This window comes from Pipistrellus kuhlii, unplaced genomic scaffold (genome assembly GCF_014108245.1).
Source record: "Pipistrellus kuhlii isolate mPipKuh1 unplaced genomic scaffold, mPipKuh1.p scaffold_m20_p_62, whole genome shotgun sequence".
Classification (NCBI taxonomy): domain Eukaryota; kingdom Metazoa; phylum Chordata; class Mammalia; order Chiroptera; family Vespertilionidae; genus Pipistrellus; species Pipistrellus kuhlii.
The window spans coordinates 1,501,242-1,514,173 of record NW_023425565.1 but is presented as its reverse complement, the minus strand read 5'-3'; the positions used below and the strand labels follow the sequence as shown (position 1 = coordinate 1,514,173).

The 12,932-nt window shown below is 52.5% G+C and overlaps 1 protein-coding gene across 3 annotated transcripts in view; it reads left to right on the top strand.

Moving 5' to 3' along the window:
• Positions 1-926: 926 nt before the first annotated feature.
• The window catches only part of MFSD14B (major facilitator superfamily domain containing 14B), a 73,209-nt gene continuing 61,203 nt past the window's right edge, over positions 927-12,932 (top strand). Inside the window, exon 1 of one of the 3 annotated variants that reach the window (XM_045575040.1) lies at positions 927-951. Coding sequence is in view for 2 of the 3 variants with exons in the window: in XM_036420110.2 (XP_036276003.1) it covers positions 11,580-11,624 (45 nt within the window). In the remaining variant the exon portion in view is untranslated. Of the gene's footprint in view, positions 952-11,401; positions 11,625-12,932 lie in introns of those variants that run through there. The other 2 variants (XM_036420110.2, XM_036420109.2) reach the window with 2 other exon arrangements.

The following is a 12,932-nucleotide window of genomic DNA, read 5'->3' as shown; positions in this document are numbered from 1 at the left end:
ACCATTCGGCCCGCGATTTAGGCTGGATTTTAGATTTTGGCCCCTTCTCTGATTGAGTTCGACACCCTTAGAGCATCAGCCTGTGGACTGAAGGGTCCCAGGTTCGATTCCAGTCAAGGGCGTGTGCCCTGGTTGCGAGCACATCCCCAGTGGGGGGCGTGCAGGAACCAGCTGATAGATGTTTCTCTCTCATCGATATTTTTAACTCTATCCTTCTCTCTTCCTCTCTGTAAAAAATCAATAAAATATATTTTTTTAAAGGACCAACTAGAAATTAAGCATACGCTGACTGAAATAAAGAATACAGAGATCCAACAGCAGACTAGAGGATCATAAGAATCAAGTCAAAGATTTGAAATACAAAAAGCAAAAAATCACCCAACCAAAATAGCAACAAGAAGAAAGAATCCAAAAATATGAAGATAGTGTAAGGACAACTTCAAGAGTACCAAAATCAGAATTATGGGGTGCCAGAAGAAGAGAGAGAGCAAGATAATAAAAAACTATTTGAAGAAATAATGAGAGTAAACTTCCCCACCTGGTGAAAGAAATAGTCTTACAAGTCCAGGAAGCACAGAGAGCCCCAAACAAAAGGAATCCAAACAGGACCACACCAAGACACATCACAATTAAAATGCCAAGAGCAAAAGACAGACAGAATCTTGAAAGCAGCAAGAGAAAAACAGTTACCTACAAGAGAGTACTCATACAATTGTCAGATGATTTCTCAACAGAAACTGGCAGGCCAGAAGGGAGTGGCAAGAAATACTCAAAGTGATGAATACTAAGAACCTACAAGCAAGATTACCCAGCAAAGCTATGATTCAGAAGTGAAGGACAGATAAAGAGCTTCACAGATAAGAAAAAAACTAAAGGAGTTCATCAGCACCAAACCAGGATTACATGAAATGCTGAAAAGCATTCTTTAAGAAGAGGAAGAAGAAGAAAAAAGTAAAGATAAAAATTATGATCAACAAATACATATCAACAAGTGAATTTAAAAATCAAGTAAATAAAAAAATCTGATGAAGAGAATAAACTGGTGAATATAATAGAATCAGGGGCATAGAAAGGGAATGGACTGACAATCCTTGGGGGAAAAGGGGTGTAGGGGGTGCAGGGAGAGACTGGAGAAAAATCATATACCTACGAATGAGAACCATCGTGGGGGGGGGGGGGGGGGGAGGATAAGGGCAGAGGGTGGGATGGGAACTTGGTGGAATGGAGCTATGGGGAGAAAAAGGAGAAACAATTGTAATAATCTGAACAATAAAGATTTATTAAAAAAATAAAATCTCCCTTCTCTGTAAGAAATCAATAAAAATATATAAAATAATAAATAAATAAAAATTTATGGAAAAAATATCTTCAGGTGAGGATTAACCAAACAAATAATAATAAATACATATAATAATACAATAACTGAAATAAAGAATACATTGCAAAAATAAACTGTAGGTTTGATTAAGCATAAAACGGAATCAGCAATTTGGAAGTCTAGCTAGCAGAAAAGACCCAATTAGAGTAGCAAATATAAAAATAAGATATGGGAGTTTAAGGAACATTTGGGACAACATAAAGTAACATCAACATCATGAGGTTATAAGAATGAGAAAAGATAGAGCAAGAGATTGACTTATTTAAAGAACTGACTGAAAATTTCCTAAACCTGGTGAAGGAAAAAGACACACAAGTCCAGAAGTCCAAAACATGATGCTATGTTGGATTTAATCAATATTTTCAAAACATTTAATCAAAAGCAGCAAAAATAATTATTTCACCTGCAAATGAAACATTTCCTAGTATACACAACATGTTAAGATACAAAACAAATCCCAATAAATTTAAGAAGATTGAATGTAGGGAGAGGTTACAGGGCTAAGCCTCGGACTGACCTGCGGGCAAAGCCAGAAACAAGTCCCAGCCTGGAGGGCACAGCCCTCATAGCATAATTAAGCTTGACCTTATGATGCTTCCTAGATCCTTCCTGGTACCTAATGGGCTGTAGGAGGTACAGTAAGTGCTGCCAAAACAAGTGAAACTCAAGAACATTGTAACTATGGTGGCCACTACCTTGTTTACCTCTGATTATAAAATAAAGTCTCAGCTTGCCATCTGGATCTTTTCTGTGATTTCAACCAGGCACAGAAGATCCACCTAGACCTAGCTTATTCTCTTTGTCTTTCCTTCATCCTTTGCTGGCCTCCCTCAGGCTTGCCAAACCCTTAGCTCTGCTGGCGCAGCACAAGTGGTGCCCAACGTGGGACTGAGTTCAACCCAAGTGGTACTCAATGTGGGCCTGAGTATGAGGGAACTGCAATTGTCCAGTGAAAGAACATCCCAGTGAAGCACGTCCAGAAAGCAAAAAGGAAGGTAAGGAGCACAGTTTAGTACTAGCTAGGTGTAAGACATGGGAAATTCAGGATCGCAGGGAAAGGATGTATGGGTATCTATGCTTAAGGCTATGCTCCAAGCAAGGAGCTGATCTGTGAGGTATGAACAGCTTTTCCATTTGTTGGAATTTGTGAGTAAAACCTGCCCATGGTTTTCTGAGGAAGGAGAGGTAAATATAGAGGCACGGGAGAAGGGCGGAAAACAACTTCGAGATCATTATTCGGCTGAAGGTCCAGAGGAAATGCCTGCCTCTACTTTCAGTCTGTGGTCCCTGATTGGGGGCTGCCTAGAGCCCGATCCAGAAAGGGAGTGGAGGAATGTGGCAGGGGAATCAAGACAGATGGGGGAAGGCTGCCAGAGACTTCCCTCTCCTCCATTGGCGCCTCCGCTGCCTCCTCCTCCTCCTGTGGGAGAGAGCCCTCCGGAGGATGCGCTTCCTCACAAAATGAGCGAGGACTGGAGGAAGCAAGATGGGGGTGGAGATATGCTAAAGTATTGCCTCGGGGCATGGCCAATAGTCCTACCTTATGTCAGGATTTGTGGCTGCAGCCATACATCCTATAAGGAAAAAATATCCTGAGGCTTATATTATTCATTATATGGATGACATTCTCTTAGCTCATGAAAGTGAAACACATCCAAATAATATCTGTATAAATTTACAGGATTCCCTGCATTGTGCTGGATTTTGCATAGCACCCGAAAAAGTTCAAAGGACATTTTTTTATCTTGGCAGCATTATTGAGGGGAAAACAATAAAACCTCAAAATTCAAATTCGGACTGACACTTTACTTACATTAAATGAATTCTAAAAATTATTAGGAGATGTTAACTGGGTTTGACCTGCTTTAAAATGAACCACTGCTGATTTAAGCCCTTTATTTCATATACTAAGGGGAGATTCATCTCCGTCATCCCCACGCTTCTTGGCAGAGGAAGCCAAGACAGCCTTACATAAAGTTGAGGATACCATAACTCAGCACAACTTAATAGAATTGATTACTCCCTTCTTTTAATTTTCCCTACAACACATACACTTACTGGGGTCATTTGGCCAGCTCCTGGTGTTGTTGAATGGCTATATTTTGGCTCATTCTCCAATTAAGGTATTAACTTCTTTCCATGATTCGGTTTCCCAGCTAATAGCTCAAGCTTGCCTTCGATCAGGTCAGTTAGTGGGCCGAGACCCTGACCTTATTGTAGTGCCATTTACTGCTATTCAGCAAGACCGGCTCTGGCAACGATCAACTAGTTGGCAAGTTGCACTTGCTAATTTCTCTGGAGAGGTTGGTAACCTTTACCCAGCAAATAAGGTTTTACAGTTTCTCTCAGTCACTACCTTTACCTTCCCAAAGGCAGTGAAGTCACAACCCATACCTCAGGCACTAACCATTTTTACAGGTGGATCCAGTTCTGGAAAGGCTGGATCTGCTGCAGTGGGGAGCAAGGGTCCTTCAAACCCCTTATACAATATTTCAGCACAACGGGTAGAAACACAAGGTCTTACCTATGCCTTGACAGACTGCCTTGGCGCCCATTAACCTACATAGTGATAGTGCCTATGTGGTATGGCCAAACTAATTGAGAGCTTGTTTGGAGGTTCTAGCAGGGGAGCGCAGCTACTCATATACCCTTGACCGAAGACCGGTCCTCTCCTCTTGGGGGAAAGTCGTCCTCTTCGGCCGAGCGCGCAGCTTTGGGAGGGCGCACATGGATTGGTGAGGGAGGAGGGGGACACCAGCCTAGCCAGCCAGATCAGCCGAATTCTGGCGATCAATGGGGTGACAGATGTCGCAGCCAGATCACCCTCACATCCTGGCCAAACTAATTGAAACGGCTACTATAGGACACACTAATCCGGAGGAACTCTTCCATTTATTTTTCAACCTTCAAAAGGTCATTAGAGAACCACAGTTTCCCTGCTTTATCAGTCATATCCATCTCATTCCCTGGTCCATTAGCAATAGGCAATTACGCTATTAATCACCTCCTTGCTGTAATGCAAGAGGCTACCCATTTTCTCTTCCCAGCCCTCCCATACTTGCATCATCAAAATGTTGCTGCCTTATGCAGACAATTCCATATTTCTAGGGAGCAAGTTCGTCAAATTGTTAAGCAGTGCCTTCAGTGTGTAATTCATTGCCCTGTGCAATCGTTGGGGGTTAACCCTAGGGGGTCTTAAACCTAATCCAATCTGGCAAATGGATGTCACCCAGGTCCCCGAGTTTGGTAAGCAAAGATGGGTAGATGTTAATGTAGATACCTGCTCCCGCTTTATCTTTGCGACTCCCCAAATGTGATTAATCATTGCCTAGCTGCCTTTGCCTGTATTTTAAACCCTTGCTTCCTCAAATCTTTCTATTGTCCAAAGTGACCTCTTAACAAACCATCTGATAGTGACTCCTTGATCTCCCATCATTTAGTTGCTGTGTTCCCAAGATAAAATTCAAACTCTTTACCCCAGAATCTACTTTGGGGTGACTCCCCAGTTTAAGCACTTTCCAACAGTGTAGCCTCATACAATGGGTGTCTTTAAATCTTTTTCTCATTTGCCTGAGCTTACTGAGGGCAGGTGTGTCTAACACATACATATACTAGTAATGTCTGGCAAGACAAGTGATGCCACCCAGCTCTACGTCCTCAATCAACAGGAAGTAGATAAGGAAAACTGACCGCCATCCTTCCACCCCCAAATCATTTGGATGATATCACATGAGGTGGGAATGGTAAGCAGGAGAGATAGCTGCAAGGGCAGGTGGAGGGAAAGGGGAAAAGAAGTCAGCAGTCTTGGGACTTGCCAAAATAAAATCAACAGATGTTCTCATAAATTCTGGGAAAAGCCACAACAATATAAAAAGGGGACTTTGAAATCTAGGCTATCCAGCAAAGGAATCTTGCAACCTATAGGGGAAAAGAAACCAAATGGGGCATTCAGAATAGCTAAGATGCCCACTTGTGCTTTATGCCAAGTGTATTCTTTAACATTTTAAAATATATTTTTATTGATTTGAGAGAGGAAGAGAGGGAGAGATAGAAACATCAATGATGAGAGTGAATCATTGATCAGCTGCCTCCTGCATGATCTCCCATGGGGATGGCGCTGGCCAGTGTGGCTGAGTTGGTTGGGCATCATCCCATGCACTGAATGGTTGCCAGTTTGATTCCAGGTCAAGGCACAGGCCCGGGTTGCAGGCTCAGTCCTCGGTAGGGGGTGTCCAGGAGGCAGCTGATTGATGTTTTTCTCTCACATTGATCAATATTTCTCTCTTTCTCCCTAATCCCCTCTCCTTCTAAAAATCAATTTAAAAAAACTTTTTTAAAGAGGCAGTTGTCGGAAGCCACCCATGTCCTCTGATTGAGTCATTGGTAGCTGAAGCAACTTTCATCTGTCAATCTTATGTAAATCCTTGCTGATTGGTTATTACTGGCTATGGGTGGATACCAAACCTTAATAAAAGGGATTGCAAGGCCAGTGTGAGGAGGAGTACTCCCCATAGAGGTAGGCTCCCACCTGGCCCCCAATATTCCCAAATTAATACTTTTCTAGTCTCTTACATTTGTGTGTAGCCTCCTCTAGAACCGGAGCCCTGAACAGGAACCCTGGACTATGCGAGACGGGAAAGGGGTGCCTGCAGGCAGTGGATGAAGCTGGCTAGCAAACACAAAGACAAAGGCTGTCCACCCTTTTCCCGTCCTTCTTTAATCTTCTCATGTTATTTTTAGCTCACAGACATCATTCATCAGTAATGTCAACTTCTGTGAGCTAAAAAATAATTTACGATATAGTGGCCCCTCTGCAGAAGAGAGAGGACCTTGTGTTGACGGACATGGAGTGAATTCCAGAACATATTAAGGTCAAAACCAAGTGCAGAGCAAGCTTACCATGTGCTGCCATTTGTTTTACAAAGAGAGGTTGGGAGTATACACACTCCCTCACACACATGTGCTGTGCATGCATAGATGCTCTGTTGAAAAAAAAAGGGTTTCTTTTCTCTCCTTATGAAGGAAAAAATTTATACTTAAGGTACATGAGATGTTTTATCAAATAAGAAATCATAACCACATTAAAATGTTCTAGAGATTATATAAAAATCTCCAAGAGTCTATAAATTCTGAGACTTTCATTTATAACTGATTGTTATTCTGGAATGTTGTCTCTTTTTTTCTTTTAAATATATTTTATTGATTTGTCACAGAGAGGAAGAGAGAGGGACAGAGAGTTAGAAACATCGATGGGAGAGAATCATCGACCAGCTGCCTCTTGCACACCCCCTACTGGGAATGTGCCCGCAACCAAGGTACATGCCCTTGACCGGAATCGAACCCAGGACCTTTCAGTCCGCAGACCGACTCTCTACCACTGAGCCAAACCGGTGCCGGCTGGAATGTTGTCTCTTACAGAAAGAACATGATTAGGTGTCAATTACATTATAACCCTATAAGATTAAAAGTTAATATGCAGCCCTAACTGGTTTGGCTCAATGGATAGAGCTTTGGCCTGCAGACTGAAGGGTCCCAGGTTCGATTCCAGTCAAGGGCATGTACCTTGGTTGCGGGCACATCCCCAGTAGGAGTTGTGCAGGAGGCAGCTGATAGATGTTTCTCTCTCATCAATGTTTCTGACTCTCTATCCCTCTCCCTTCCTCTCTGTAAAAAATCAATTATATATACATATATATATATATTTTTTTTTAAGTTAATATGCAAATGGACCAAAGGGTGGAATGACCAGTTGCTATGATACGCACTGACCACCAAGGGGCAGATGCTCAATGCAGGAACTGCCTCCTGGTGATTTGTGTATTCCCCTGGGGGGGGGGGGGGGGGGCTGCTCAGCCACAAGCCAGGCTGATGACTGCAAGAACAGTGGTGGTGGCAGGAGCCTCTCCTGCCTCCTCAGCAGCTCTGAGGATGTCTAACTGCGCTTTAGGCCCACTCCATGGGCAGCGGACCTAAGCTGTTAGTTGGACATCCCCCAAGGGCTCCCATACTACCAGAGGGCACAGGCTGAGCTGAGGGATCCACTGTCCCTCTCAATACCCTCCCAGTGAACGTGCACTGGACCTCTAGTTAGATCTATAACTATTAAAGGGCAGGAGGAATAGGGAAACTGAGGGAAATTAAGATAAGGCCACACAGGGTGGGCCATTTGCAGCCAGCTTGTAACTAAAAGCCATTTTCTTCCCCAGCCCAGGGCACAGCAAATGGTTAAAAGCCTCCCTAAGGAGATGGTTGGGGACGAGCAGGGGGAGGTGCGGGAAAAGGGCAGCTTTCCTCCCTAAGCAGAGAAGCCCGCAGTGTCGGGCTTGACAAGATAGCGTTGCCAGGTGCCTCTCTTGTGTTCTGGGAAGGCCTCAACAAAGGAAACAGGGGCCTTGAGAGTTACTAAAGGAATTTTGAGACCTATAGACCAGAGGGTAGATAGGGCCCAGACCCACCCAGCCTGCTCTTCCCATGAGCTGAGAGCCTTCTATGCTTCATGAGCCAGGTGAAAAGGTTTCCTCGCTTTGCTTTTTCAATAAAGGTGCATGCTCCAACTGCTTTAACACAGGTTTTCAAATGCAGTCAAGCCAGGACTGGTTTGGCTCAGTGGATAGAGCGTCAGCCTGTGGACTGAAAGATCCCGGGTTCGATTTCGGTCAAGGGCATGTGCCTTGGTTGCAGGCATATCCCCAATAGGGGGTGTGCAAGAGGCAGCTGATCGGTGATTCTCTCATCGTTGTTTCTAACTCTCTATCCCTCTCTCTTCCTCTCTGTGAAAAACCAATAAAAATATATTATATTTAAAAAAAAAATGCAGTCAAGCTCATTTGCATGAGAACAAGGGTCAGGGTTGGGGACAGCCTCTCCCTCTGGCTCAGGGGGCTGTCCTGTCCGGGAACACCTCTCTGGTGCCTATAACATAACCATGTCATTTTAAGGTGTGTTGGTTTTCCCATTTGTTTTCCCATTTAGAGACAATCACTATTTTGTTATGATACATTTATTAAAATGTTACATCTTCTGAGAGATCCCTGGAAAGGACTCTTTATTTTAAACTAGAGGCTCGATGCATGAAATTTGTGCATGGGGGGGAGTGGGCTGTCCTCAGCCCAGCCTGCATCCTCTCCAATCTGGGATCCCTTGAGGGATGTAGGATTGGGCCTAAACAGGCAGTTGGATACCCCTCACAATCCAGAACTGCTGGCTCCCAACTTCTTGCCTGTCTGCTTTCCTGATTGCCCCTAACCGCTTCTGCCTGCCAGCCTGATCACCCCCTAACCACTCCCCTGCCAGCCTGATTGATGCCTAACTGCTCCCCTGCCAGCCTGTTTGCCCTTAACTGCCTTCCACTGCCCACCTGGTCACCCCTAACTGCCGTCCCCTGTAGGCTTGATAGCCCCCACGGCCAGGGCGGACACTCCCCCCTCAACCCCCGTTACCGGAAGTGTGCGGGGAGGGGCTTTGCTGATGCCACCGCCTTTGGAACCGGAAGAGGCTTGTCTGAGTACAAGGGCTCTCTTTTCCTTTCCCCAGGACTGTCATTCACACTTAAAATCCACCTCAGAGTCTCACGATCCCAACCTCGCGGAGCAGCCTCTGGCTCTGAGGACAGGAGCCCCCCCAGGACAGGGTGCCCCCGTCTCCATAGAGGAGAGAACACCCCGCACTCAGTGACCGGTGCTGTCAGACTCTCAGGGTTCAGACCCGCCACCGGTCCCCGGTCTGCCAGCCGCTAGGACGGTCCCCGTCTTCTAACGGACGGATTCACACACCCACAGGAGACGGTAACGGGACCCTCCTGCACAGCGTTCACACGGCGCACATCCAGACTTCACAAGGCCCGTTAGAAGCAGCGTCTCTCCTCCGGCTTCAGGGCCGCCCCCAGAACCTCAGCATTAACCAGCGGACCATGTGGCCACGTGCCTACGCCGATGGTTTGCATTCCCCTGGTGCCATTTCCGCCGTTTTCCAGCATCATGGAGAGGTGGGCCCGGGCCCAGGGCCGCCTACAGGCAGTGGGGCGCCTGCCTTCGAACAGCCTTTCTTCGCGCGGGCGTGGGAAAGTCCCGGGAGCATCCCTAATTCACCTTTCCACACTTCCAGTGGACCGGGAGGGAAAACCTGGCGAAATGAGACTTAAGAATGCTCCCAGAGCGGGCGACCGCTTCACAGAATCCCGATGGAGGCGAAGCGTCACCAGCACTTAACGCGCCAGCTGAGCAGCTGTCTGCGGTCACGCCGACTCCTCTGACCGGCTGGAGCTTCTGCAGGTGGACACAGCTGGCTGGCCCTCCTGTCCCAACTCTTGCCTAGCAGTTTCCCAGGCCCCTCACCAAGGAGGCTTCGGAGTGAAGCTTAGTGGGTCCTGCACCGGGGGGCGGCGGGCTTGGCCGGATGCTATGGGCCTGCTGGGCAGAGCACAAGCACAGGCAGGGACTCTCCCGCTAAGCCTGCGTGGGGCCTGGGCGGGCGTGGACGTGTGGAGGGTCAGAGATGTGCTGCTCGGAACCGTGTCTGTCTCTCCCAGCTGCCTAGACAGCCGAGGACCCGGTGCCAGTGACCAGCCTGTGTGCATCCCCCGGCCAGAGTTTAACTGCACGCCCTGTTCCTGCGAGGCCCCTGCCGTCTGTTAGGGTTCAACAACCCAGGCACACTCCCCCCCTGCGAGGTCCGGTGCCCTCGTAAGGACATTGGGGATGCTGAGCCAGGGGAAGAGATGCCGGGCAGAGGTCCAGCACTCAGTCCGTGGCTGGGCTTTATCTGGTGATGGGCGGGGCCTCGTGCTCTAAGGGGACCGGCACCAGTTCATCCTCCGGGAGACTACCTGACTGACCCATTTGGCCCGGGAGAATACATCCAGAAAGGAGGGGGGGAGAGAGAGAGAAGAGAGGAGAGGGGAGGGGAGGGGAGAGAGGGAGAGGGGGGAGGGGAGAGAAGAGAGGAAGGGGAGAGGGGGGAGGTGAGGGGGAGAGAGAGGAGAGAGAGAGAGACAGAGAGAGAGAGAAAGAGAGAGAGAGGAGAGAGGGGAGGGGAGGGAGGGGAAAGGGGAGAAGGAAGAGGGAGAGGGAGAGGGGAGAGGGGAGAGGGGAGAGGGGAGAGGGGAGAGAGGAGAGGAGAGGAGAGGAGAGGAGAGAAGAGAGAGAGGAGAGAGGAGAGAGGAGAGGAGAGAGAGAGATGCCCGGTTTTAGACGGAAGCCAAGTGTAAGTGGCTGGCGGGCGGCCGTCCGCCTCCAGAATCCTAAGACCGAAATGAGGCCGAACCCGGGGCTGCTCACCACTGGGCGAGGAGAATCTCCGCGCCAGCGCCCGTGTGACACGGGTTTGGACCGGACCCGGGCTCACTGTCCGCCGGCACCGGAGCGGGAAGCAGAGGGTAGGAGACCCAGCACAGGCGCCACGGGGACGGACACTCCCCGCCCGGGTTCAGTCGGCCTCGTCCCGGGGGTCCACGTGGGTCGGTGCCCCAGCGCGGTGGCTGCCGGCATCCCGGTAGGAGGGAGCCCAGGGCCCGGCGTCCCGCAGGGAAGGGACGTGACTTCAGACCCACAGGGACGGGGCGGCGAGGTCAACCCCGGGAACCTTCCAGTTCAAAGGCCTCCAGCCCGTGTGGGCCCTCACGCCGGAGGCAACGCGGAGCGCGGCTGCAGGGGGCGGTGGCCCTTTACCGCCCACCGCCGGGCCCGCCATCCCCGTGCCCGCCATCGCCGTGCCGTTCTCTCTGGTTTTTAATTTCTTTATTGATTACGGCGCTACATTCGCCTTCACTTGGCGTCGGCTCCGGGCCCTCCCGCGCAGCACCGCACCCCCCGCGGGGCCTCCGCTTCCCCGCTCCATCCACCTCCCGGGAGGACCGCCCCGGCCGTGACGTACCTCCGGGCGGCGGGCGCGGGGCGGGGCGGGGCGGGCGGGCGCGGGGCGGGGCGCGGGCGGGGCGGCGGGCGCGGGGCGGGGCGGCGGCGCGGGGCGGGGCGGGGCGGGGCGGCGGCGGGCGCGGGGCGGGGCGGCGGCGCGGGGCGGGGCGGCGGGCGCGGGCGGGGCGGCGGGCGCGGGCCCTCAGACCTCCTCCGCCGCCTCCGCCTGGGCCGTGGGCCCGCAGGCGCCGGCGCGGAGCCCATGAAGGCGCGGGCGGGCGGCGCAGTCCTGCCGGGGCGCCGGGAGCCGGAGCCGGCGCGGCCTGAGCGGGGAGCCCGCGGCGGGAGTCATGGCGGAGGAGCGCGCGGCCGTGCGGGCCGCCGGCGGAAGCGGGGTGAGCGGGGTGAGCGGGGCCGCGGCGCCCTGAGGCCAGCGCTCTGGTTTCCCCTCAGCGGCGGCGGCGGGTTGGCGGGCTCCGGGCGGGCAGCCCGCGGGCCGGGGCCGGGCCGGCTCTGCGGGAGGTGCGTGCGCTGCAGCCGGGCGGCGCGGTGCGGGCGGAGGGCCACGGCGTCTCGGCGGCACCTCGCGGGGCCTGTCGTGTCGGGAAAACTTTTCCCGCCGCCCGCCGGGTCCGGGAGACTCCTGGGAGCACTCCAGGCCGAGGAGAGGTCTCCCGGAGGAGGGGTCTCCCTCCCGGAGGAGGGGTCTGTCTCCCGGAGGAGGGGTCTCCCTCCCGGAGGAGGGGTCTGTCTCCCGGAGGAGGGGTCTCCCTCCCGGAGGAGGGGTCTGTCTCCCGGAGGAGGGGTCTCCCTCCCGGAGGAGGGGTCTCTCCCGGAGGAGGGGTCTGTCTCCCGGAGGAGGGGTCTGTCTCCGGAGGAGGGGTCTCCCTCGGGAGGAGGGGGTCTCCCCCCCCCCGAAGAAGGGTCTCCCTCCCGAGGAGGGGTCTCTCTCCCGGAGGAGGGGTATTGTCTCCCGGAGGAGGGGTCTCTCTCCCGGAGGAGGGTCTGTCTCCCCGGAGGAGGGGTCTGTCTCCCGGAGGAGGGGTCTCCCTCGCGGAGGAGGGGTCTCCCCCCCCCCGGAGAAGGGTGTCTCCCTCCCGGAGGAGGGGTCTCTCTCCCGGAGGAGGGGTCTGTCTCCCGGAGGAGGGGTCTGTCTCCGGAGGAGGGGTCTGTCTCCCGGAGGAGGGGTCTCTCTCCGGAGGAGGGGTCTCCCTGAGGAGGGGTCTCCCTCCCGGAGGAGGGGTCTGTCTCCCGGAGGAGGGGTCTCCCTCCCGGAGGAGGGGTCTGTCTCCCGGAGGAGGGGTCTGTCTCCCGGAGGAGGGGTCTCCCTCCCGGAGGAGGGGTCTCCCTCCCGGAGGAGGGGTCTGTCTCCCGGAGGAGGGGTCTCTCTCCCGGAGGAGGGGTCTCCCCCCCGGAGGAGGGGTCTGTCCCCCGGAGGAGGGGTCTCCCTCCCGGAGGAGGGGTCTCCCTCGCGGAGGAGGGGTCTCCCTCCCGGAGGAGGGGTCTCCCCCCCGGAGGAGGGGTCTCTCTCCCGGAGGAGGGGTCTCCCCCCCGGAGGAGGGGTCTGTCTCCCGGAGGAGGGGTCTGTCTCCCGGAGGAGGGGGTCTGTCTCCCGGAGGAGGGGTCTGTCTCCCGGAGGAGGGGTCTGTCTCCCGGAGGAGGGGCCGGGCCGGAGCCGCGCAGCCCCCGGGGCGGCTGCCCGC